This window comes from Aythya ferina (assembly GCF_964211825.1).
Source record: "Aythya ferina genome assembly, chromosome: 5".
Lineage (NCBI taxonomy): Eukaryota > Metazoa > Chordata > Aves > Anseriformes > Anatidae > Aythya > Aythya ferina.
The window spans coordinates 61,032,276-61,055,574 of NC_140301.1; the positions used below are offsets into that span (position 1 = coordinate 61,032,276).

A 23,299-nucleotide genomic window follows, 5' to 3' on the forward strand; every position below is an offset into this window, starting at 1 on the left:
TTTGGCATTTGGGGTATGTTGAAAAGCAGGAGGGATGTCAACACCAAGGTGTCTTTAGGAGATGCCATGGTGCTGCCTACAGTCACAGTGGTCTGTAAAGGAAAACACAGATCACCTGCTATAGGAAAACTTGTGCAATGAAGTCTAACACAGCATAAAACCCCAATGTAATGAAAATAACCCTCCCTGCAAAGCCAGGCAGGAAGAACTGGATTTGTTTCACTCACCATCCCATGCCAGCTGCTGTGTGTGTCCCCAGTGGGTCATGTCTGCAGCACCCCATGGTAGAGGCACAGCCAGGGCATGGAGCATATCTGAAACAGCACCTGGTCACACCCCCACAAAGGCCACACACTTCTCCTGATGGAAACCTACCTAACTGCACTGCCTCATGACCATAAAAATGCACAGACTAAAGAAAAATGTCTGTACAAGCCTCTTTGCTCAATGATTGAAGAAACATTAAAAAGCTAAAAACACTTCTTGCATCTATAAAGGATGCTGTATTCATAAACAAAATTAAAAGCTCTCCATAGTAGTAGGGGTTTCCTTTAGAAGGAAACTCTCCTTTGAAAGCCAGCATTTTATTTAGTGATGAGCTTTCTTCCCCATAGAAAACAATACAAACTGTTCATTTGGCAACGGCCATCAAAGAACAAATAACAGTACGTTCCTGCGGTGGCAAGCCTGCTTGATGTCCTCTTTACCGCTCTTTCTGCTGCCTTTTATAAGTTGTCGATGCCCAACTCAAATTTTTGCTCCTAACTTCAAACATCTCGGTGCTTCAGAAGGCGCAAGGAGGGGGGGAGGAGGCGCTATCCAGCTCGCCTCTTCAGATCAGCTTTCATTTTCCTCAGCCCCTGCAGCTCCTTCTTCAGGTGTTTCACAGCCTGCAGGATATCCTGCCGCTGGGGATCATCTTCTGCTCTCTCGGTGTACAGGAGGAAATGTTTAACAGTTTCAGAGAGCAGCACCTCGGGATCCACGTCCACCTGGTGGAGACGCAACATCCTCTCGCAGGCTATCGCGTAGTTTTTGTGCCAGTTCACCGGATGATTTGGATGAGAGTTGACAATTTCTTTGTATGACTGTTACAGGGAGGAAAAAAAAGGGCAAATTAATCAAACAAAGGGGACCAACAGCTTTTAACAGTGCTTCAAAACTGTCCATAAAGGAACAGATGCTATTTAGATGTCTACGCCCAGAGTCAGAGGATTTCTGAAACCTCACTCTGTGTTTGCTGTGTGATGTGTGACAGAATGAATCCAAAATCCAACTGGGAGCTGAATCAGTTCCTTTTGTGGAGCAGCTGTATGTTTAGAAACATTACAGATGACCGAAATAACCCCCGGGCACATTATGCCCTTCCCCAGGAGAAGGGTTACACTGGGCTGGGGAAAAAGATTTCACTGCTGCCTCTGGAAAAAAACATTTACTCAATATTTCAAGAAATAAGGACATCTTCAACGGGACTTGAGCAGTCTTTTGAGTGGCAATATTCACAAGCTCAACATCAGGCACAATGCTGACAACACTGCAGAACAGAACAGCAAAAATCACAACATAAGAGGCAAACGTTTAAAGGAAACTATTTGTAGGCTGTTTGCTGGGGTATAAAACACTCCTCCTCTCTGCTGACACACACTGATTGTTTTGTGCATCTGCTGGCATCTCTGGCAGTACAATATTTATAGAGATACCTCCACCAGCTTACGTATGCCATTCTTTGCTGTGAAATGCAGCAGAATTAATTTGCAGTGAGAAGACTGTCGGATTTTACACTTGCTGGCTCAGATGCATGACTGTGTAATGACAGAGAGGACAAGTGCATAGAGGGGACTTCAGGACAGGCAATCTCTTGGCATGGGTTTGGAGCCCAGCACAGACAACATAATTATAGCAAAAGGAGGGTGTCAACTGGTTAGCTTTTGGCATCTTCCCTGACCGAGAGGGCAAGCAGGAACGGATAATATCCCTGAACAAATCTCTTTGAATCTGCTACGCTCCTGGTTTGGATGGATGAGAGAGAATGCAGATTACAGGACAACCCACCTCTACAGATACACCATGATATTCCCATGTAGTCAAGAAATTAAAAACAATAAAAAAGGATGAAGACTGCAGGAAGCATTCGTAGCAAAATACATGACTTACAGTGTATGCCAACGTGTAAAGCTGTGATTTCATTTCTGCAGTCACACTGGCAGTTTCTGCAAGGTCAAATATAAAGAAAGCTGTTTTCATCCTAGGAGAACAAGAAAAAGGTCCATTATACAAACTGCTTAACATAACCAGCTCACATCTCATGATTACACACATCTTCAATGCGTCCATAAAGCCCTTTAATTGTACGGGACAGCACACAAGCTTTTTTCAAATCAGTAACACCACTGCAATTTCTTTCCACGGTGTGTGTGAACTACCTCTGTTCCTCCAAGATACTTTGAGCAGAGCCTTCAGGTGAACAAAACCATTGCTTGCCAGAGGCAATACACCCTTCATCTCATTTGGCCCATCTTTTCCTCCTGAAGCTTTGCTCGTTTAGATCCATGTAAGGCCATGCACCATCAAGCTGCCCACTTTGGTGTGTTTCCACGCCAAGGAGCTGGCATTGCCCACAGGCTGTTGGAGGGGAGCAAAGGAGCATCACCTGGCTTGCCACATCTCCTCGTTGGCGACAGCTTCCCAGGAAGAGGGCTTGAAACTAAAATTGAAAATTAAAATAAAATCCAGCCATCAGATCCACGTCACTGTGTTTAGCCCATCACACAATCAGTCCTTACAACCCAAGCAGCTACAGACCTCCCAGGCAGAAGAAAACTTCTCGTGAAGTCTATGGCTCTGTGACAGCAGAGAACTGAGCTGATCCTCAGTCATTCATAAAACTTTATTCCTCTCTCTGCACCGGGAGAGCCTCTGGTGCTTACATTGGTTGTTTGACAGCATCCCAGCTAGGCACGAAGTGAGAGATGGTTTTTACCATCCATCACAGCTCAGTCCATGACATTTAAAGCTTTAGATGTCCCACGTTCTCAATGTTTTTTGGCTCCCAATTGAGCTTTAAATAAGGATTGGACCTTATAATTCACTAGAAATGTCCTCTTTATTCTAACTCTAGCAAAAATATCACAAGCAGATTTATTTTATGTTCCAAAACACAAAACATTATGATTACGGTTCATGTTTAGTTTCTCTAACACTGATGTGGTTACACTGCTGGCAGAAGAATAACGAGCAGGAAGGTACAGGGTCCTCTGCCTCTTACCTCCCATAGTCTTCAGTCCAGTTATAGAGATTCCTTGTGAGACGAATCCACTCTCCTGGGTCAAAGACAGCATCAGAAGGAACCAACTTTTCACAAGTACCCCACGGCCAAAGAGAGTAACTCCTTCTCCAGGTGGAGTCCCCTTCATGAAGACCTATGCAGACAAACACTTCCTTACTGCCAAAAAAAACACACAGAGGGGAATTGTGAAGCCACGCCACAGACCTTGGGCAACCCCGCATGCTCAAGCAAGCCACCCACCCCACATCAGTGCAACGGGCAGGACTTAAGCCACACATTTTCTGGGGCACAGACACCCACCCAAACCATCTCACGTCAGAAGGTGCACGTCTCCAGGTCCAGCTGCAAAACAGATCCCACGCTGCAAATAAGGACCCCATCCAGTATTGCACATCTGTGCAGCCAGCACAGGACATACCCCAAGGGAGATGTCCTCTCTCCCCTCTGCTGGACCTCACACACGTGCCAGAAGCAGGAGGAGAAGCCCATTTCTTCCTGATGGCACTTGCCCGTGCTCTTCTGCCTACCCACACTCGCAAGGCTCAACCCAGCTAGTCTAAATGCAGATGCTATTCTTATTCATGTGAGTATCTAATCCTTTCTCCACTCTTACTAAGCTATTTTTATACGATGATTATTCGTGGAATACATTCATTCTATGCTAATCACTTGGCCACAACGCTCACCAAGGAGAAGCTGCAGTCATTTGCTCTCCAACTATCATCATTTTGAGTATATAGGAATGCTTCTTTTTTTTTTTTTGTGATAAATTGTCAGTGAAATCAAAACAAACATTGTAAATATTCTCTGCCAATCACCTTATTTTTCCTTCCTAAAATCTAAACCTACCTCAATACAACAAGAATATTTTATCTTGCTCAACAAGATATAGTATTGTTCAACAATATTGAATGTTATATCTGGATGGAGTTACTTCTGCAGAGATACTTGCTTTAATTGTAAAAATAATCTCACCACCAGGGAGGAAGTCAGCAGAGAAAATTGGTCTTTAGGATGCAGTACCAGGCTGTTCCATAAACAATTTCAAGAAAAAAGGGTTGAAGATTTTAGGAAAGCTGTTACATACGAAAGAAATGCTTACTGTTTATTTACTTTGAGGAAACGATGGAGATTAAAAGTTCGTGTCCCATCGGGTAACACTCCTTCCACAGGATTCCACCGGTTCCCAGGAAAAGAGACACCGGGTAAATGCTTTGCCAGCTTGGGTAAATACCATTCATAAGTCATCATCTATCACCAAAAACATTACCACAGTTAGAACAAGAAGCAGTTTTCATCCATTTTACACCCAGCAGCTGTAGAAATGGTTTCTGCATGAGCAATAACTCTATTTATATAGTAAGGGTCACCTCCCATTTCAGCAATGGCTTTCAATATCAGTTTCTGAACGTACCTCCTGGTCCACTAAGGTGACATCTGGCCTCACTCCTTCGCAATAATGAAGGTAACGAAGGGCATTCCCGGGTAAATCTCCTCTGAGCAAGACCACTGCACCCATCGGCATAGAGGACAGCAGGTTTCTCGCAAACTTGTCAACAATATAATTGGTGCTCTGATCACAGGTGCTTAAGAGAACAGATGAGAAAGAGCATGTTAGAACTAGGCATCTGCTTGGCTTTGCCCATCTTCAGAATAACTTTATGCATTTGGCATCCACAGGTGAAGCCCTTCATGTGGTCAGATCCTGCTGAACATCATCATCTCCATTTACAGAAAAAAATAAAGATATAAAAATGAAGCATTTAAGACTACAGTGCCTCAGACACCATCACCAGAGGCATGTCATGACATTTTTGCCAAAATACACTATCATTGCATGCATTCACCTTCATTCTGACTTTTTCCTGGGCTAAACCTAAAGACTTACTAGTTGGAGCTAGAATTGCCACTACAACAATGGCTCTAAATATTAGAAATCCTCCTCACCCTTTTATTGCTGTTAATTAAGCAATAAGTAGCCATGTTCTTGTAGCACCAGGTAGAAGGAGATTTACATTACTTGAGATGAGATCCTTTTTGGTACTCCATCATGTGCATGCACACCAGCATGTACACTCAAGAGCAGGACGCTCTCCTGCCCGTGCACTGTACTCTTCACCAGCTCATCAGCCTCTACCTGAGCACCCCTACTACTATTCTGGTTTGTACCCAGACCACAGCAGAGCCTTCAGTGTGGTTATGGAATTAGGAAGCCCTACAATACAGATCTAACTCAAAGAGGAAAAAAAAAGTAAAAAAAAGTTCTGGGTAGAAGGAAATCTGCAAGGGAATGAGAAGGTGACTGCACGGGGTAAATCAACTCTGTAAGCATTGGGCAATAAGGCAGAGATTCAGGGGTTTCTTCCATACCAAGCTTAGGTATCTACATCATTTTCTTCCTTCAGCCCTGACTTACAGCCTGAGGTTGGTGCTTGGTGGTTCTGAGGGTGTTCAGACAAGGGACTGGGGCAGACTCCACGCCCCAAGTCCATGACCTGCTTTGATGGGCACCTGGACTCGTGCAGGTTCCAGCAGCACCCAACCACACAGCATCCCACAGCCCTGGGGACTCCTTACCTGTAATTTGCCCAAATTTGAGCACCAACGAGAGCCACAGCAGAAAGCCACTCCAGCCACGGCAGCGCCCGGCCACCCTCCAGCACGGCACCGGCGAGGGACACGAGGACGGGCAGCCCCAGCCCCGCCAGCACAGCTACGACAGCATTGCTCTGCATCCAGAAACGCTCCACCTAGGGCACAAACGCAGGGCATGTACCTCCTGCCACGGGATGCAGGTCCAGGTTTTCAGGGTAGGATGGTCTTTGGGCTGAGAAGCTCACAGTTTAAGAGCAGACAGAGATACACAGAGTTTTTTTTTTGTTGTTGTTTTATTTCTTTCCTTCCTTTTACATACAAATCATCCCTCTAAATTCCCAGAGACCACATCTCTGTTTCCTCAGCTATAAGGAAACAGAAAATGTAGCTGCATGCTCGCACCCTGTGCAGCTCCAAGACAACCACCTGTTACTGATTAGCCGGGGATGCAACAGCAGCCGACAAAGCCTGAAGGAGGCTTCTTCCAAAATTTAACACCCCAGAGCGATTTTCAGAGTGAAACTTACCACGCCCAGAAACAGAGGCTTTGTAACATCCAAATTTGCTCTCCAGGCAAAGAAGAGAGAATAAACACACAGCATTCCAGCGAAGAGCCAGATCACGGAGGACTTCTGTTGCCTTCTCCTATGAAAAATAATACAGTGCTCTAGTGGCGTGATCAAAAAGTAGGAAAAAAGTTGTAGGCACTTGAAGGTAACTGTCTCTCTGCATGCTTAAATGAATTTAATTCAAGCAGCTGCTGGGTCTTTACCTTTGCAATTTATGAAACCTTTCCAAAGCACACAACCATCTGGGTTGCAAGCTTTTTAAGCCTGTGGTCTACAAAGTCTCAGCGTAACCAGGTGCAGGGCTATTTTGCTCTTTATCAATAACCAGAACAGGACAACTGCTGGAATTTCTGCACTGGGAAGCTCCACACGCCACAAGGCAGAGAAAGCAGCCAAAGCTCACACCCAGCCAGTAAGAAAAGTGGCTCAGAGCAAAGAGTCCCCTCCAACTTACGGCAGCGCTGCGCTGAGACAGGCCACGAGTGCCAGGGCGAGGACAGGGAGGGAGAGCTCCGACCTCATCTGCACCAGCTGGGAGCTGTGGAGAAATGAAGTGCACGTCTGCATCACCCCGAAATCGCTGCCAACACTCTGAGAGTAGCAAGGAGCAGGGCAGAAGGACAGCGTAACGCATCCCTGTGCTGCTGGGATTAAATCTACCAGGAATGGGAACAAGCTGGGTTTATACGCCAGGATTTTGGATGAAAAAAATTGCTGGGGAGGGGATCGAGCACTGTTCCCTCAATAGGAGGACAGACAGACATGCACTGTCCTGGTGCTGGACATGCACAGCCCCAGCTTTGGAAGGAGAGGACAGGCAGGAGAGGAGCCACCTGGGCTGAGAGCACAGCGGTGGTGACAGGTTTCTCCCCACTGCAAGGCACACTCGGGGTTTTACTCACACCAGCATCTCTCTCATACTGGATCCAGTCTCCGACTTGGCCTGGATTAAAAAGAAAGAGAACCCATGAGAAGCCCACACGCTGACTAATGTGTCACTGGGGCAAGGAAAAGGCTTTTCATTTTCAGTTTGCAGAGCCTCCAGCATACAGGGCTCCTCCAAAACCCCTTCAGGTGGTGCCACAGAGTGGGCACAGGGAACAGGAATTGCTTAAACTAAGAGAAAAGCACATGGGCCTCAATTCCTGCTTGCTTACCAGCCTTGCTCATGGCTCCTCTGCACTCACAGATCTGTAGAGATATATGAGATTTTTTTTTTCATTGCAGAGACCTGCACTCCATGGCACAAGCCTGGGAAACAAGTGGTGCGTGGTGGAGATGAGGAACTCCTTCCTAGGTGCTTGCTGGAGAAGTGGTGACTACCAGATATAAGGGAAAGTGGATCCAGCAGGTCTGGAAGGAATATTTAATCTCAATAAAAATTGAATAGTCACATGAATTTATTTATTTATTTTTTAATTGAAGTGTCAGAAGATGGAGAGCCAGCTCCCAGGCTGTGGTGCACCACCAACCACCTCCTGCTTCCCATGTCCTGGCTTTCTGTCTCCTGCAAAGCCTCACCTTGCTGGATGCTGATGGCAGCCACGATGGTTTCCTTGCCAGAGATGACATTTCTGATCCTCAGCTTAGAGGGGGAGGTTTCTGTGGTTTGGCCCCAAAAACCCCAGCAGGGTGCAAGCCCACTACCCCCAGCAGGCATCACACCTGCTGCTGTGATCTCTGCAGGGAAATGCTCTCTCCCCAGCACAGCCACCCTGTTTTTTTTTGACCCTGCGTGCCCCTAAAACAAAGCAAGGCCCCTCCCTAGGACCTGTCTGTCCATCCAGGCAGGGCTCTGGCATTAGCCCAGCTGGCATCGGGACCAAACGCTTGGATTTTGCTGCATTTACTGCTCCAGCTTCAGACCAGTTCATCGTAAATGTGATTTACGGGGCAGGATTACACGCGGTCCAGCCCTAAGCCGCCTGAACATCAACTTGAATTCATCACATCTGATGGAGACAGGAGTTAAGGGATTTGCATGCCCAGCAGAACCTAATTCTCGGGAGACAGCTGGGAACAGGACAACAGGGGAAGTCTCCGAAGCCCTTCAGAGGGTGGATGTTACCTTTGGAGGAGTTTTGGAAGGATTTGATTTGGATTTATCAAATCTTTTGCCTCGCATGCTACAGCCACACGGCTCTCAGGGATGGCTGTAGGAGCGTTCCTTGGAATGGCAATGGGGTGCTCATGGTGTGTCACCAGCTGGAGGCAGCTGCTGCAGGCACAGGACTTCATTTCTGAGGATGCTGAGGACCCCAAGGAGTGACAAGATACATAAATCAGACCTCTTTCTCTTCTCCCAGCCCTCCGCACCGAAATCTCTGAAGCAGGATGGAAAGAAGGGGTGCTGGGCATTGCTTTCTTTGGGTGGCTAGAGCCAAACATCTAATTTAGGGCTGGAGGAGAGAGATGCAAACCCTACACCCTACAGAATCACATCACACCTCCCTCCCTTTGCAAGAGCACAAAGCAGGCAGAATAATCCGGAGCAGAGGGTTCTGAGATCCCCCAAACCTACCACTCATTTTGATAAAATATTCAATGTCAATAAAATATTTCGATAAAATATTACTAGGAAGTAAGTTAGAGGAATCTCTTTTAAAGGTGAAGCAATGAAAACTGCTTGCATTGTCTTTAAATAGCTATTTAAAATAAAATAATCAACAGAAGACAATTATTTGTCTTACAACAAGGAAAACACAAAACTGATGTCACCATTTCCCTCTAGCAAGGCTTTCTCTTTGGGATTTTTAAAATACAAGACATCTGTACAGCGTCCAGTAAATAATACAGCTCACACCACTAAGACATCAGCCATCTGATCCATGCCCAGAAACTGACAGATCAAAAGGTCAAAATCAGAAATAAACATTTAAAAAATAAATCACTTTCCATTTCTTAGCCAAACTATTTAATGTCATGAACAGAAAGCTCCTGCTACTGCGTATCTCAAAAGAAAGACATTTAGAAAATGACCCGTATTTACCAGACTGAACGTCCCATATTCCTCCCTGAGAAAGTGGGTCAAAAATCCTTGAAAAGTCGTCTGGTCTCCCCATGTCCAACGGGCTCGATTGAGGTAGGACGAAGCCGGCAGATAGAGATAAGGCAGCAAACCAGCCAAGAAGCATAAACCCAACTTCAGCAAATGGCCTAGGGACAATTCCTGCACCAAAATATGTCATATTGCATAACAATGTTTATTTTAGTTTAATCGTGCTGGAACTTCAAGAACAGATAAAGAAAAAACATCAAATATATTTACACAGAGCTGATCTCTCAATTTATAGTAAGTCCCTACAAAATGCTATGTTAAACCTTACGATTTTGTGGATTACTAGGAAACTGCATCAAACTGATCTCCTTTGCATGGCAGGGTGAAATTTAAGTGAAGCAAATAATATTAGCTAGGACTCATGAGTATCATACTCATTGCATCTTTCACATTTAAATCATGGCATGACATGCATAGATGGCTGAAGCACTGCAAGGCTGAGATAACCCACTTTGCAGCGATTAAGAGTTGGCTGGTATTCCATCTGGCAAAAAAAAAAATAAAAAAAATGCTGCTCTAGTACAACTACACGCATCACCACCATCATCAGGAGTCGGTTTTGCCATTTAGTTTATCGTGATTACGCTGGCTAAATTGGATAGGCCAACTTTTGGGGTGGGATTTTCAAGACTGCCTAAGGGGTCAGGAAGACAAGACTTTCAAAGGGACTTGTGTGCCTAACTCCTTTAAGTGCTTTGGAAAATCCCACCCCGGAATATTGCACGCTTGCTTTCTCATCAGGCACCATCCTGCCAATCAAAGCACTCCCTTCAGAATTTGGGGTGATGTGGAAGAGAGCCCATTCAGAGCGACGACCTACAGAGCAGAGAAAGTAGCTCGGTAATGTCGCCGGTCAAAAATTCCTTTAGAAGCCTGGCTCTTTTTTGTTGGTTTCACTGAAAGCCACCATTTTTGATCGATTAACCTCTTTTTAGGTGGTGGTCTGCAGCAGGGTCTACTGGGCTGGTGTCTAGGTAAGGTGTTTCCCAGTGATGCCATATTGGCACAGCATTCTCCCTGCTGGAAATCACAGATGTCTCTCCAGGCCTCCCTGGTTGTGAAAAAAGCTCTGTTTAAAGATCACAAATGCACTTCCATCATTTTGTTAAGGGAAATATGAGGTCAGGAAGGCTTTTGCTGGAGATGCTGACCTCTTGGACCAAGCTTGTCTGAGCTGCCCCTATTGCAGCTGATGGGTTTCACTCTGGGCTCAGCTCTGAGCTGTGCATCCCATCCAAGATGTGCAGCCCTTTTCAGAGCAAAGCAGGGTTTCTGCAACACGTCAGCATCCAGCCCAACACAGCCACTTGCAGAAGACCACCTACAGGTGACAAAAGCATTGCAGGGCACCTGGACATCACCGGGAGCTTCATCCAGATGAATGCACATCACCTTCCTGAGCCAGATGTGCCAAGACATCTTCTCACCTTCTTATACAATTAACAAGCTTAATAAGGAGGTGTAAAGTGAGGGACACCCTGAGAAGGGATCTCTACTAGATGAAAGGGACATATTTCTAGGTGGAAGATTGGATCAGATGACCTCCAGCTCTCCCTTCCAACCTCAACCATTCTGTGATTGTGATATTCGACCAGCTCCGGTGCTTGTAGTTTCGCTGAAGGTCAGCCTTGCTTTGGTCTTTGTTCCAGCTGGCAGAAGCCAGGTGCTCTCCCCAAAAGATGACCTCTTGTAGGACTCACAAGTCCTGGCAGCATTAGAGCTGGAGGCCAACAAGCCTTGTAAGTCCCAGGGAGGTGCTGAAGGGGAGTCCTCCTAGAGATCAGCACCTGCAGCACCCTTCCTGCCATGCTACCTACTGTGGCTACGTCTTCAACTATTGACACCAATCATGAGATGATGTGCAACAAGCAGAAGTGGGTTTTGTGGTCCCACCAGGGAATCAACACACGAAAACTCATCCCCAGCCATGCAAAAGGCAGTGCCATCAGCCAGGAGAGGCTGCTCACGCCCGTGGCGTCCCACCAACAGGTAGGTACCTGCACTGAACACACTTAGCTCCTGCACACCGAGGAGTTTTAGCTCAGAGTATTGGCCTTGTGGCTGTGTACTGGGCACTTACAAGCAGCCGGGGCGCTGAGCTCCTGTGCCAGGAGCCACGGGCAGGTCGCTGGTGTGATCAAAGCCCCTACACTGCGATGGGCTGTAAATTCAGGTGGTTGACTGATGAGTTTGGACAGAATTCCTACTAACACGGTTCGTACATCAACATATAAACAAATGGTTGGAAAAGAAGAATTATTAACGGCCTTAAAACAAGCTAAAACAGAGGCATGGGTCAGCAAAATACGTACCGTCTTCCTGAGCAGCCGGGAGAGAACCCAGGGCACGATACAAGCCACATAGAGCACTATCGTGTGCTGGTTGCACAGGCTGAGCCCGCAGCAAAAGGCACCGAGTCTAGAGATCTGAAAGGGAGAAAAACAAAACCTCACAGTTACTCTTTATCACCTGCAAAAACACCCAGATGCCAAAGCAGCTTCAGCGCAGCCCACAGCACGCTTAGAGAAGGCAAAGCACATCAGTGAGCACTGGTCGATTGTAACACAGACAACACAGGTTACTTCAGATTATTTTTATGCCACAAAAAAAAATAATGCCACTTTTATGTACAGAGACATTATTTTTGGAATATTTGGAATATTTGGAATAATTAATCAGGAATGATTTTTGACTCTCTTGCAGGCACAGTGGGCTAAAGTCAGAGCTACACAAACTTGCTAAGCCAAGGGAATTGAATGCAGCATCACTCAGTGGTCTGAGATCCTTTCTGAGCATCTCTGAAAGAGTTTTCTGATAAAAAAAAGGTAACATATCCAGACTCTGCAGCATAGTGCAGGGCATTTTTCATGCTCAATCTTTCTCCTCTTTCTCCATCACTAGCCACTTGGTCCATGTCACACCCTAGGGCCACACTCTGTCCACACTCCTCAACGGGCAAAAAGCCACCAGGGTCCCACAGATATCGTTGGACAGGAGCTAACCGCCCATCAGTCACCAGAGCATTGCCCCTGCTAATTTCAGTCACTGGTGACAATGAAGTGTGTGAGGTGCAAACACTTGCCTTGGCATGGCAATGGGATCATAATGTAGTTTTTAATCCGCGTTCAACACTGGATGCTGCTTTGTCCCAGGAACACCTGCCAGAACTTCAGAAAAACTTTGTGGGCTTCAGAGCTGCCCTGCAGGACTCAGGACCACCTGAATAATTTTTCAAGTACATTGGTGAACCAAGCAAGCTCCTGAAAATGTCTGAAAGACAAAGTCAGACTTACAAAAAGTGTCGCCAACTCGCTGTTTGTAGTCTGGCCTCTTTGAGGCGTGTGATGCTGGCCACCCAGAGCATGGAAGCAAGCTCACTGACTGCTCCTGAAAACCTCACCTGAAAATCCAAATGGAAATTGAGCACAGCAACCACAGGAGCCGGTCGGAAAATGCCCCAACTCCATCTTTGTGGAGCCCAGTGTCTTGGGGCAGAAGTGACCAGAAAATACAAAAGCCCGATGATGAAACAAGGCCTCCATAAGCCAGTGATAAAACATGTTATTTGAGAATTTGCCAAGCTGAGTAAACTACCACTGTGTGCTCCTGAAATTCCAGGCTAGCCTGACAAAAATCCTTTTATTCACACAACGTAGAGGAGTCACAGCAGGCAAGTCTGTAAGAAGAGAGGAGATCAGGTGTTCAGGCAAATAAAAGTAGAAAGAACAAGGCCGGTGAGCAAGAACACCTTTTGACTGCCGAGTCCGTTTACAAAGTAGAGAACACGGCATGAAATTCAATGTCTCTGTATTTAATAGTGGCATTATTTTAGGGACACATTTAATTTCAGGAGAATATACATTGAGCTGCACAGAACTGATTGAAAATTTGGTCGTTTCCATGTTTCATTAGAAACCTGGGTTTCTGAGTTGATGAATTTTGCTGTATGATGCATCTATTTGCCCTTGGGAACATCACAGTTCTGACAACAAACCCTCGAACACCCACAGCCTGGTTTGAGTCTTTGATGCAGAAAATTAAACTTTGCACTGAAACGTTTAGATGAGAATGATTTTGCTTTTTCCTCTTCTATCCCGTGTTTGTAAAACAACAAAAAGCCAAAGCAGATCCAGCACATCCCACCTCAACCCTTAAGGAACGCACACAGATCCTTAAATTTTGGCACTTCTGAGTCCAGGCAGGTCAGGGATCAACACCACCAAGCACAGGTGCTGAACCCAGTCCCCAAATCTGGCCTTTCCTACGTAAAGGAAACTAAATCAATACTAAATGAACAGGAAATTAAACAGACACGTGATGACTAATTGAAAAAAAAAAAAAAAAGAACTATTCACTTTCCTTGAGATGTTTTACCTTTGATCTCTCTTTTGCAGTGGATGCCTCCTCAAAATGCACGGTAAGAGCCATAAGCAGCCCCACAAACAGATTGTTTAAGCTAAAAACCTCCGCCGTGATGGACCACTGCCATGTTAGACGAGAAAATGAAAACACCCCCGCAGCAAGGATTCCTCCAGCATATGAGCCAGAAAGCCTGCAAACACAGATAACATGAAATCTTCTTTTCCAACAAAAAAGCCTACTTTATTGTCCTTTTTTTTTTTTTTTTTTTAAACATACTGTAGCAGCAGAAATTTTGACTGCTACCCAGCATCCTCCCAAAACATTATATGGTTAATATCCTCCTAATAATTTCCTTGCAGAGAATTGCAATTAGGGAGGGCGCACCTCAAGCCGTCCCGTGTATTCGCAAGGCGCTGAATACCAACCGGCTGGCGAGCCAGGCTGCCTTTTTCTCCTGAAACACCACAAAAAAAAAAAACTTAAAGAGTATTCAATTCGGTTCAGAAACCTTGATGAGCAATGACACAGCGGGTCACAGTACGCCGAGCCAGAGAGTCATGCCTCTAACGGGATGCTCTCCGCTGGAGGACACGCGAGCAGCGGTGCAGCCTTAAATTCATCGAGCCCCTGCATAAAGAGTGGATTAGAGCTATTCACGACGGACAGCATTAGCAGAGCTTTCCTGGGGGGAACGTTTGAGTGTCTCAGGGGTGGGTGAGGATTGCAGTGCCCCCAGCCCCGGGATGGAGAGATGCCCACCAGAGCCCGGGAGAGGGGAAAACGAGGGCTGTCCCCAGCTGGATGGGCTACGGCACCCAACGCAGCCACCTTCCCAAATCGGCAGGGAGCCCACAAGGTGGGATTTAGCCCAGGAAACCCATTGCACCTGCTCTGCCATAATAGCTCTGCCCTTCTGGATGTGTTAAGGGCAGCTCTGGCTCTGCTTTTGTTTGTTTTTTTTTTTTTTTTTTTTTTGAAGCGTGGTAGTTTGGGAGGTCTCCCCCGTGGGATGTCGCCCTGAAGAACACCACGCAGGGCACCACAACCAGTCACTTGGGTGCCCACACAGGACTTGTTTATGGGGTTCCTCATGGGACACAACTGAGATAAATGGAGAACAAGTCAACAACACCTACAGCCACGTCACACAGATGAGGGAGGTGCTGGCACAGCACTCTTGAGCAAGGGCTCCTCTCCTTGGTTACACTTTTCTTCCCGCTTTCCTGAAACAACCTAAGCTCTCTCAGTACACTGAAAAGCCAGCACATTTCTGTAGATGTCACAGGAGGACCTGTGCAGCTAGAATTGGACATTTTAACCCATTAAAAGTGGGAGGCAGAGTTGATGGGAAGGACTGGACGGAAATAATGGCGTGGGATGACCAGATCTCCATTCCTCCTCCTGACATCGGACACCCCAAGTGGCCTGGGGAAAGCCACCCTGCTGCTCCATTAACTGCAGAATTAATTGCAAATTAAAGTGACTACTGATGAACCCCATGCCCCACCACATCTCCCGGGTGCTCCCTAATGCCTCACCACCATGGTGGACTCTTCCAGTGCTTGAGCTTCGTCAACAGAGGTCTAGGCATTGAGCACAAAAATCTCCAAGAGAAGACCTGTCGCTCACTACACGAGGCACTCAGCAAAATAAAAGCCACGTACTGTGATACAGAAATCCCTATAAAAGTGTTTTTGGCATTGCTTAAAATCTTCAGCAAACTCGCAGGTGATTAAAGGTGTTAATTATTACAGGTTTTCTACCAGCAGTATCCCAAAGTCACACAACCTCATAGAGAAGGTGTTCACGAGCACCGATGCTGCTCCGTTGGCTTTGTTACCAAGCCAGCTCAGCATCTCCATCTCCTCCAGGAGAGGTGGGAAACACAACAGGTCTTCCTTCTCCTTTAAACAGCACTGAGTTTTACTCAGAAAGAAATAAAATTTGTAAATCCCTCTGAAATTCTTGCAGCGAAATAAAGCAGAAAAGGTAAAACAACTTCCCCAAACTCCTTGGGATGAAAAGCAGCTTACTAGGCACAACTCCTGATCGTTTACCAAGTCTTCTTGTCTTTCCCAGAAAAGACTCGAGCGCCTTACCAGAGTTCAAATGAGCTTAAGGAGCGCCTGCCCTCTCGATAAAAAGTCTCAAACCTGCGCTTCAAGTTTTAGGAAATGAGGATTAAGCAAAAGCTACTCAACCCCAAACTTAAAGACTTATCCCGGCTGTGTGGGCAGGGGGCAGCTCTGCTCCCCGTCCAGCCGCCGAGCTGCACAGGGTCGGGATCCAGCACTGGACACATCCACAGGTCTTTTCTTAAAAAGAGCTGGCACTGCCTGGGAAACCCTCGGGAAAGCCAGCCTGCTAAGCCTCCCGTGTGAAAGCATGTTGTGTGCATGGAGCACTGAGCTCCTACGAGTATAGCAGGTGCTTTAAAAAAAATAATAATAGGAACAGGCTGAATTCTTTGAGATCATCACAACAGCAGCTCAGAAATGCAGTTTGGCAAACGCAGGCTGGAGAACTAAAGTTTTTTCCAGATGGCAATGACGCACTTACAACTCTGCTGATTCAGAGAAATGGGATTGATAAGACCAGGTAACCCCAGACAAGGATGAAGGCCCGACCAGCAGAAAATAACACCTCATACAGGTCTACTCAAAGCAGCAGCTCACAGTACGCAGCAGCACCGGCAGAAATGAATCCCACACAACTCTGATACACGATGCTGGGTCTGAATTAAGTCAGGTCTGCCTTGAGGCTGGGCTAACGTGACCAAAATTGGACCTCCCCACACCATTACAACCACCTCCTGGTAGCCCCTTGGATTCCTCCAGCACGGTGTGGCACTGTGCTGCCCCTCTCTTGTTGTAGAGCCAAGAGAGCCCTCAAAAAGTTGTCCAAGGAGGTGACAATCAGCTCAGACAGAGACAACACAGGCCCACTGCAGAGCAAAAAACATCTCCAGAGTGGAGGAGACACTGGTGGATGCTAAGTCATGTAAGGCAGAAAGACACGAAATGGAATGGAAGAGGCCCAAAGATGGGAATGTAATAGAGAAGGGAAGAACTGAAAGAAAAGGGGCAGGGACTGGACCATAAGTCGAGAAGCATGAAACTGAGAGGATGAAAGTGTTTGCAAAGCAGAAGGCTTCCCTGCAATCTGCCACGGAAGAAGCTGTTGGTGACAGTGTTGGTAAAAACAGAGGGATCAAGGACATCAGGGAGCCAGCAGGCAATGACTCCTTTGGAGACAGGCACATTTTACTGGTTAAGAGAGTAGGTTGTGGAACAAGGAACAGGAGAAAAACATGGGCACAACCCCATTCTAAGGCTCTATCCAGCTGGAAGGAGGCTGCACTTGGGCTAGGCAGAAGAAGGCTGGGTCCCCAAGAGGAAAGCACTGAGGCAGCACCACCCTGCCTTCAGAACAGCCTCAGCACACGGAAACTGGATCATGAAAGAAAAGGTTTGCAGCCAACGCAACAGGGGGAAAGCCTCCATCATTTCTCCTAAGGATGTTACAGCTAACATCGTCAGGCCCGCTTTGATAAGAAGTGAAGCAGAGAGCTTTAACACAACCTGCCTTCTGGCCTCCTTCATCTTACTTGGAGGAGAAGCCAAGGGACTTGCATTTCTGATCAGTTTGGGGCAAGGCATGCACGAAGCACATGAAGCACTTCAAAAAAAAACAAAAAAATAAAATAAAATAAAATTATACAAGCAGGAGGAAGGTCCCTTCCTATCAGTCAACTAACTATAATCCTGTGAACATGGGCAGAAACTCCCATCATCTTATAATGCACTCACGAGGGACAAGAACAGTCAGCCAAGAAGAGGTCACACAGCCCTTTGTGGGAAGTATTTTCCCATGACATCCCTAAACATAAAAGGAAAAGACGAGAAAAATTATTTTGTTTTCCTGTTCAGGCACCAGAGTGAAAGAACGTGTGCCCAGGCCTCAACTCCAAGGGCACGGGCAGCACAAACTTGCTGTAGTTGGCAGTATTTAGGCTGCAGCTTGTTGTTAAGAGTTAAATCAACAAGGAAAAATCAAATAAGGTATTTAAATATTTTTTTTTTGCTTCCGATTTGTGTCTAAACACTAAAACATGTCAACATGCAATCCGAAATTTAGCCTCTGTACTAATTTTGATAAAACTTTTTGTTAGCCAAGAGCATGGGTTACATCCATCTGCATTTAACCAACCTGATCAACTTGATCGGCATTTTTATTTTTTAATTTAGAAAATAAAAGCTGACATTTTGTATTTCATAATTTGCAGGAAGTTATTAAATGATTTGGATAAAGCTATAGAAGGATGAGAACTGAAGCCTAACTGAAATGTTTTAGTAAAATGCAATCTTCAGTGTACTGGGTTCATACAGAAGAAAAGCCAGCTAACCAAAGCTTGTTGTATCTTTGAAGCTAATGCATTAAACACTGGAAACACCTATCTGTACCTAGTAAAATAAGCTGATTATTTCTTCCTTCTTTTTCCTCTGAAACTTTAGAGGTAGCAAAATCTTTTTTTTTTTTTTAAATAAAAAATTTAGTGACTCAAGAAACAACTCTCCTGCTTTTAAACACCTGCTCCAATGAATTAATTTTTTTTTCCATTTCATTTCCCCCTGTGCCTGCAGTGGATGACCTTACTGTTAGTGTTCCTGTGGCACTTGCACAGGCTGCAGGTGCATCACCAGCAACTTCTGCCTCTGCACTGCTGTAGCAAAGGTATATCATTTGAATATGTTTATTTCATGGTATAATAGACCAGACCATTACAGGTTTAATATTTCATTTTTTTTTAAGTGGTTTCACTTGTTTGGTTTATTAAAAAAAAAATACTTTTTTGATGCAGATTAAAGAAGGGACTTCGAAGACCTTTCACCTGACTTCTCCTGAGTGTGTCTGTGCATTGGTGCTGAAATAGAACTACTTTTTAAAAAGAAAACCAAGACCAAACACAAGTTGAGGACCAAAGAGATGATAATTACCCCCCAAGCCCCATTCCCTATGGGTTCACTGCCTCTTAGCCACAAGCACTCATTGCCCAAAGCTGGTTCCTCCTGCTCCCAGCACCGAAGAGCCAGTGGGAGACAGCAGGGAGCAGTGACCCAGCTTTCCTGCTGCCTCGGGCACCTTGGGGAGCTCCACGAGCACTTAAACCATGCCTGCAGCCTTCATCCCCAGCACTGGAGGAGGAGGAGGCTGTGAGGAGCTCAGCGTGGCTCGCCCATCCTGCTTGAGTCTTTGTGGCCGTCAGAAGATATTAACACCCAAACAGGCAAGAAAGCCACAAATTAAAAAAAGGGGACGAACAGAATTGGCTAAGGAGCATTGATCCAGCGGGGATTTTGGCTATGGGGACCCAGTCCCTCCTGGCACCCCATTGCACAGGGCCTCCTGGAGTGGGGGCTTGAGGCAAGGACACCAGCACCGTGGCTCTGTAGGGAAACACCGAGATAAATGCATTTAGGAAATGCCCCGCTGAGTGCTCAGCACTTCCTAGCAAGGCAAGCTGCAAACAACCATGCTTCCAGCCACCAAATCCAGGAGGAAACTTCTCTCCCCATCTCTTTTTTTACCAGAAAGGGTACTTGAGTTAGGCTCGACTCACAAACTCAGAAATCCTTAGAAAATAGGTAGGCTTGATCCTGGGTGCTCATAATAAACGGTGCCTGCTTCCAGCAGCCAAAAAGAATAAAAAAAGAAAAAGAAAAAAAAAACCCTCTCAGTAGGAACCGGCTTTAGCAATTTAAATGTTTTATAAGTTTTTTTTTGTAATTGCAGAAACTTTTCCTAATCTGACATTTGTTAAAACCCCTTATTAGAAATTATGCAGCCGCGGTAGCTGCGGCAAAAAAAAAAAAAAAAAAATTAAAAAAAAAAAAAAAAGAAAAAAATAGAAAAAAAAAAAAAATGGAGCTGGCTTCACAATTACCAAGTCAGCCCATGCAGCCCTCCGCTATTGTGCGGGGTGGCATAAACCCCCCGGCGGGCTATCAGCTCCCTGGCAGGCAGGGGGCTGCGCTATTCAAAGCGCGAGATACAAGCTGCGGGGCACAAACCTGGCAGCTCCCATCTGACCCCGCAATCCCCGGCTGGTGACAGCTCCAAGCTCCATGGCAAATTAGGCCTTCTCACATTACAATTGCAGGAGACAGATTCCATTAGCGGTATCTGAAATTGAGTGGAGAGCTGCTCTGTTATCAGACTTGACTCATAAGCGCCGCTATTAATCAGAGCTATGATAGCATTTATATATTTCAAGCTATCTGCTGCCGCTGTGATATTCCGCTACAAAGGGTTGATGGGACTTAGGGAAGTGAACAATAGAGCTTTCTGGGAAAAGCAGAGTAAATCAAGAAAGTCTGTGACTTCCGCACATTCTGAAGGGATTGCGGTTTACATAAATTTTCTCCCAATTGGAGATTGAGCTCTTCCTCATCTTACACATGGGATTTAGTTGTCACTCAATGGTAACAGCTGTGAAAAGGTGAAGCGGCCCACCGCTCGGAATATTGCCTCCGCTTTTAAAGCAATTAACCCATGAACAGGAGGATACCTGGTGATATCAAAGGGATTAAGCCAGGCAGTGCATTATTAACATTTCCTTGAACTAATTCTAACGCTGACTAGCTGTCAGAAAAGACTCTTCAGTCTTTAAAAAAAAAAAAAAAAAAAAAAAAAGAGTTTTTGCCCTGCTTTTTCTCCCCCCCCCTCTTCAAAACGAAGCGGTTATTTCAGCCGAATGTGCGTACTTTAGAGCAAAATGCAAATGAACAGATTTGCTAATGGCTTCGAACAGGCTGAACTCCACGCCGTTTTCTTAGGGCTACGAGAGGAGAAAAACATACGATCAATTAGCCAGGGGTCACGCTAGATATTGGTCTAAAAGCAAATTAACGCCGCGGTACCTTCCATTCTTCTCTCCCTCCTAAAACTTGGTAACTACTTGTTACGCGCGCAGAGCTCCTTTCAAAACTGCGTTTTGCTACAATGGCAATAATCTAAAATAATCTGGAATCGGGAAAATCCAAATACACCCCTTAAGAAGATTCCTCGCTCCCCAAAGCCCTGAGTTCCCATTTCCCCACGCTTCGCCGACGGCCAAGGGGGCAGTGGAGCGCGCTCGAGGCTTTCCCCCCTCGATGAACACCCACAGCCCTGCTCTGTAATCCCCTTCCCGCGGCGTTTCGAGCTGCCCGGGTCCCTGCAGAGGATGCTCTGGGGTCGCTCTGCCCGAGGAATGGCACCGACACCCCTGCAATCCCCCAAAGCCTGCCCAGAGAGCGAGTCGAGCCGCCGGTGACAACCCGTGCAGCACCCCGGTGGATCCCAAGGATGCCGAGGAGTTCCCCCCGGGCAGCAGGAAACTTTTTCCAGCACCAGTTTTAGGGGAGCACAATGCTGGCTGCGGGGTGGCTGGTGACTTCCACGCGGGGTTTTTCCTCCGTTCAGCCACGAGCTCCCTCTGGGAAGAGCTCCGTCCTCCTAAACACCCAGTCCTTCCCGTGGGAGCTCCAGGAATAGCAATGCCAGAGCAAGGAGGCTCAGGACGGCGAGGTGCCGCTTCCAAAACACCGCTGTCATTCCACCAAACACATCCCCACCGCTCCTCTGTGTTAGGGGGGGAGAAGAGCAGGCTACGGCTCATCCACAGCCCCAGCTTGTTGCTTACAGACTGGTTTGGGGGGCAGTGATATGCTAGATATATTCTATTTTGTATATGTATCGTAAAGGTCCCAAATTTAACGCAATAAAGGTCCCAAATTTAACACGATACCCAGGACAGCAAGAGAAGAGAAGCGAGGTGCTCCGTTCCACGCAGCATTTTTCTCCTTTTCAAATCCCAAATGCAACTCAGAATAAAGCTGGAAAAAATTACAACAAGTCCTTCGGAAATGCCACCTCCTACTCTATCACTGCACCTGCAATAATTTAGCTTCGTATGGTTCTGTGGAGCAAACCAGCCAAGCTGTGGAAGGTGGAAAAGCTGCACGTAAAGCAGGGAAAAGCAAACTATTTCTCTCCGCAACGGAGAATGCAAAGAACGCATCATCTGTGCAGAAAATTACACTTTGGCAATCATATTATAAGAACATAATTGGTTTACTTTGTAAACTTGCTATGCTTTGCCTCCCACAGTAAAACAAATAAATATTTGTTTAAGGAAACAATCATATAGTCGCACTCGCTGCGCCCTACAAACATAATGCCGCCCGCCCGTCTTTCAAAGCGGAGACGAATTATTTGCATCAGTTACAAGCAGCCTGAGCAAACTCTTTGTAAATGCCATTTTACGATAATTACAAGCGATTTCTTAAGACCGCGCGGAGGGGAAAACCATATTTGATAACTAATTCAAAAGGAGCAACGCGCTCGTTCGGGGATAGTCTGGATTACTGACAAAAGGGGCTTTTTTTTTTTTTTTTTTTGGCGGTCCAATGCAACTTTGCTTTGAGAAGCACGAGCCGTGCTTAAAAACGAATGGAGCAGGAGCCAGGGCTGCTACTTATCGACCCCGCGGAGCATCCCAGCACCGAGTACCTGGGCGAGGAGAGAGCTGGTTAAGGGATAAACGCGCCGAGCGCCGTTCGGTCCTAATCCCGCACGCGCAGCCTTGCCCTAAATTGCAATAACTAAGAGGGAAAATAAACTGTCCTGACCCACCGGCGACTAAAGTCGGGAAACGGCACTTAAACGCCGGGCACAAAAAATAAAGGGGCTAAAAGGAAGAGATTTACTGTACGCAGAGGCTGGGAAACGCGGAGAAATCCCCCTCCCCGCCCCACCGCGCTGGTAAACAGCACCCGTGCCCGGCTGGTGGGTTTGCAGGCAGAAAAGAAAGGTTTTAGAGGTTAAGTTCAGGTCAGACGACAAATGAAATTGTAACAGCCCAAGTGACATTGTATAATGTCTTCTTCCACTCAATCAATAGGGCACTGTGAGCCCCATTACCATAGAGATGGCTTCCTCCCTTCTGAAGGGTGTCTATTGTTTGACGAGAGAGATTTGCCACTTGAACCGTGTTGCTCCCAAAGGATGTGTACTTCATCAATTATTTGTGCTCCTAACATCTACATATTTTCATATTAACGTCCCCAGCGCTCGCGCGGCAGAAGGAGCGGCCGCTCGTTTTTTTTTTTTTTTTCCTCTGCTACTGAAGGGCTTTCAGGGGTCACCCCGGCAGCTAAATTTTAATTAAAACACCCAAATGCGGCAGGATTTGATAGCCTGGTTTAGAGCCTTTGTGGGTTCGTGCAATCCTGGTTAAAAACAAAACGGGCTGCCTTCAGATATTTAAGGCTTCCAAGCAGGCAGTGCCAGCAAACGGCTTTCAGGAAGATTTTTTTTCAAGTGGCAAGAGAGAAGAAACTTTTTTTTTTTGCCAAATGAGTGTCTTACATTAATCAATTTTAAGGT

At 46.2% G+C, this 23,299-nt stretch overlaps 1 protein-coding gene across 4 annotated transcripts in view; it reads right to left on the bottom strand.

The window, feature by feature from the left end:
- Positions 1-480: 480 nt before the first annotated feature.
- The window catches only part of TMEM260 (transmembrane protein 260), a 29,197-nt gene continuing 6,378 nt past the window's right edge, over positions 481-23,299 (bottom strand). For 2 of the 4 annotated variants that reach the window (XM_084521076.1, XM_084521078.1), the window contains 13 exons: positions 13,883-14,060; positions 11,821-11,934; positions 9,440-9,619; positions 7,353-7,393; positions 6,905-6,988; positions 6,409-6,526; positions 5,864-6,036; positions 4,701-4,872; positions 4,389-4,537; positions 3,266-3,442; positions 2,651-2,704; positions 2,155-2,245; positions 481-1,088 (listed from right to left, as the gene is read on the bottom strand). In XM_084521076.1, coding sequence (XP_084377202.1) covers positions 816-1,088; positions 2,155-2,245; positions 2,651-2,704; positions 3,266-3,442; positions 4,389-4,537; positions 4,701-4,872; positions 5,864-6,036; positions 6,409-6,526; positions 6,905-6,988; positions 7,353-7,393; positions 9,440-9,619; positions 11,821-11,934; positions 13,883-14,060 — 1,804 coding nt within the window. In that variant the 3' untranslated portion in view covers positions 481-815. Of the gene's footprint in view, positions 1,089-2,154; positions 2,246-2,650; positions 2,705-3,265; positions 3,443-4,388; positions 4,538-4,700; positions 4,873-5,863; positions 6,037-6,408; positions 6,527-6,904; positions 6,989-7,352; positions 7,394-9,439; positions 9,620-11,820; positions 11,935-13,882; positions 14,061-14,254; positions 14,325-23,299 lie in introns of all 4 variants that reach the window. The other 2 variants (XM_084521077.1, XR_014693591.1) reach the window with 2 other exon arrangements.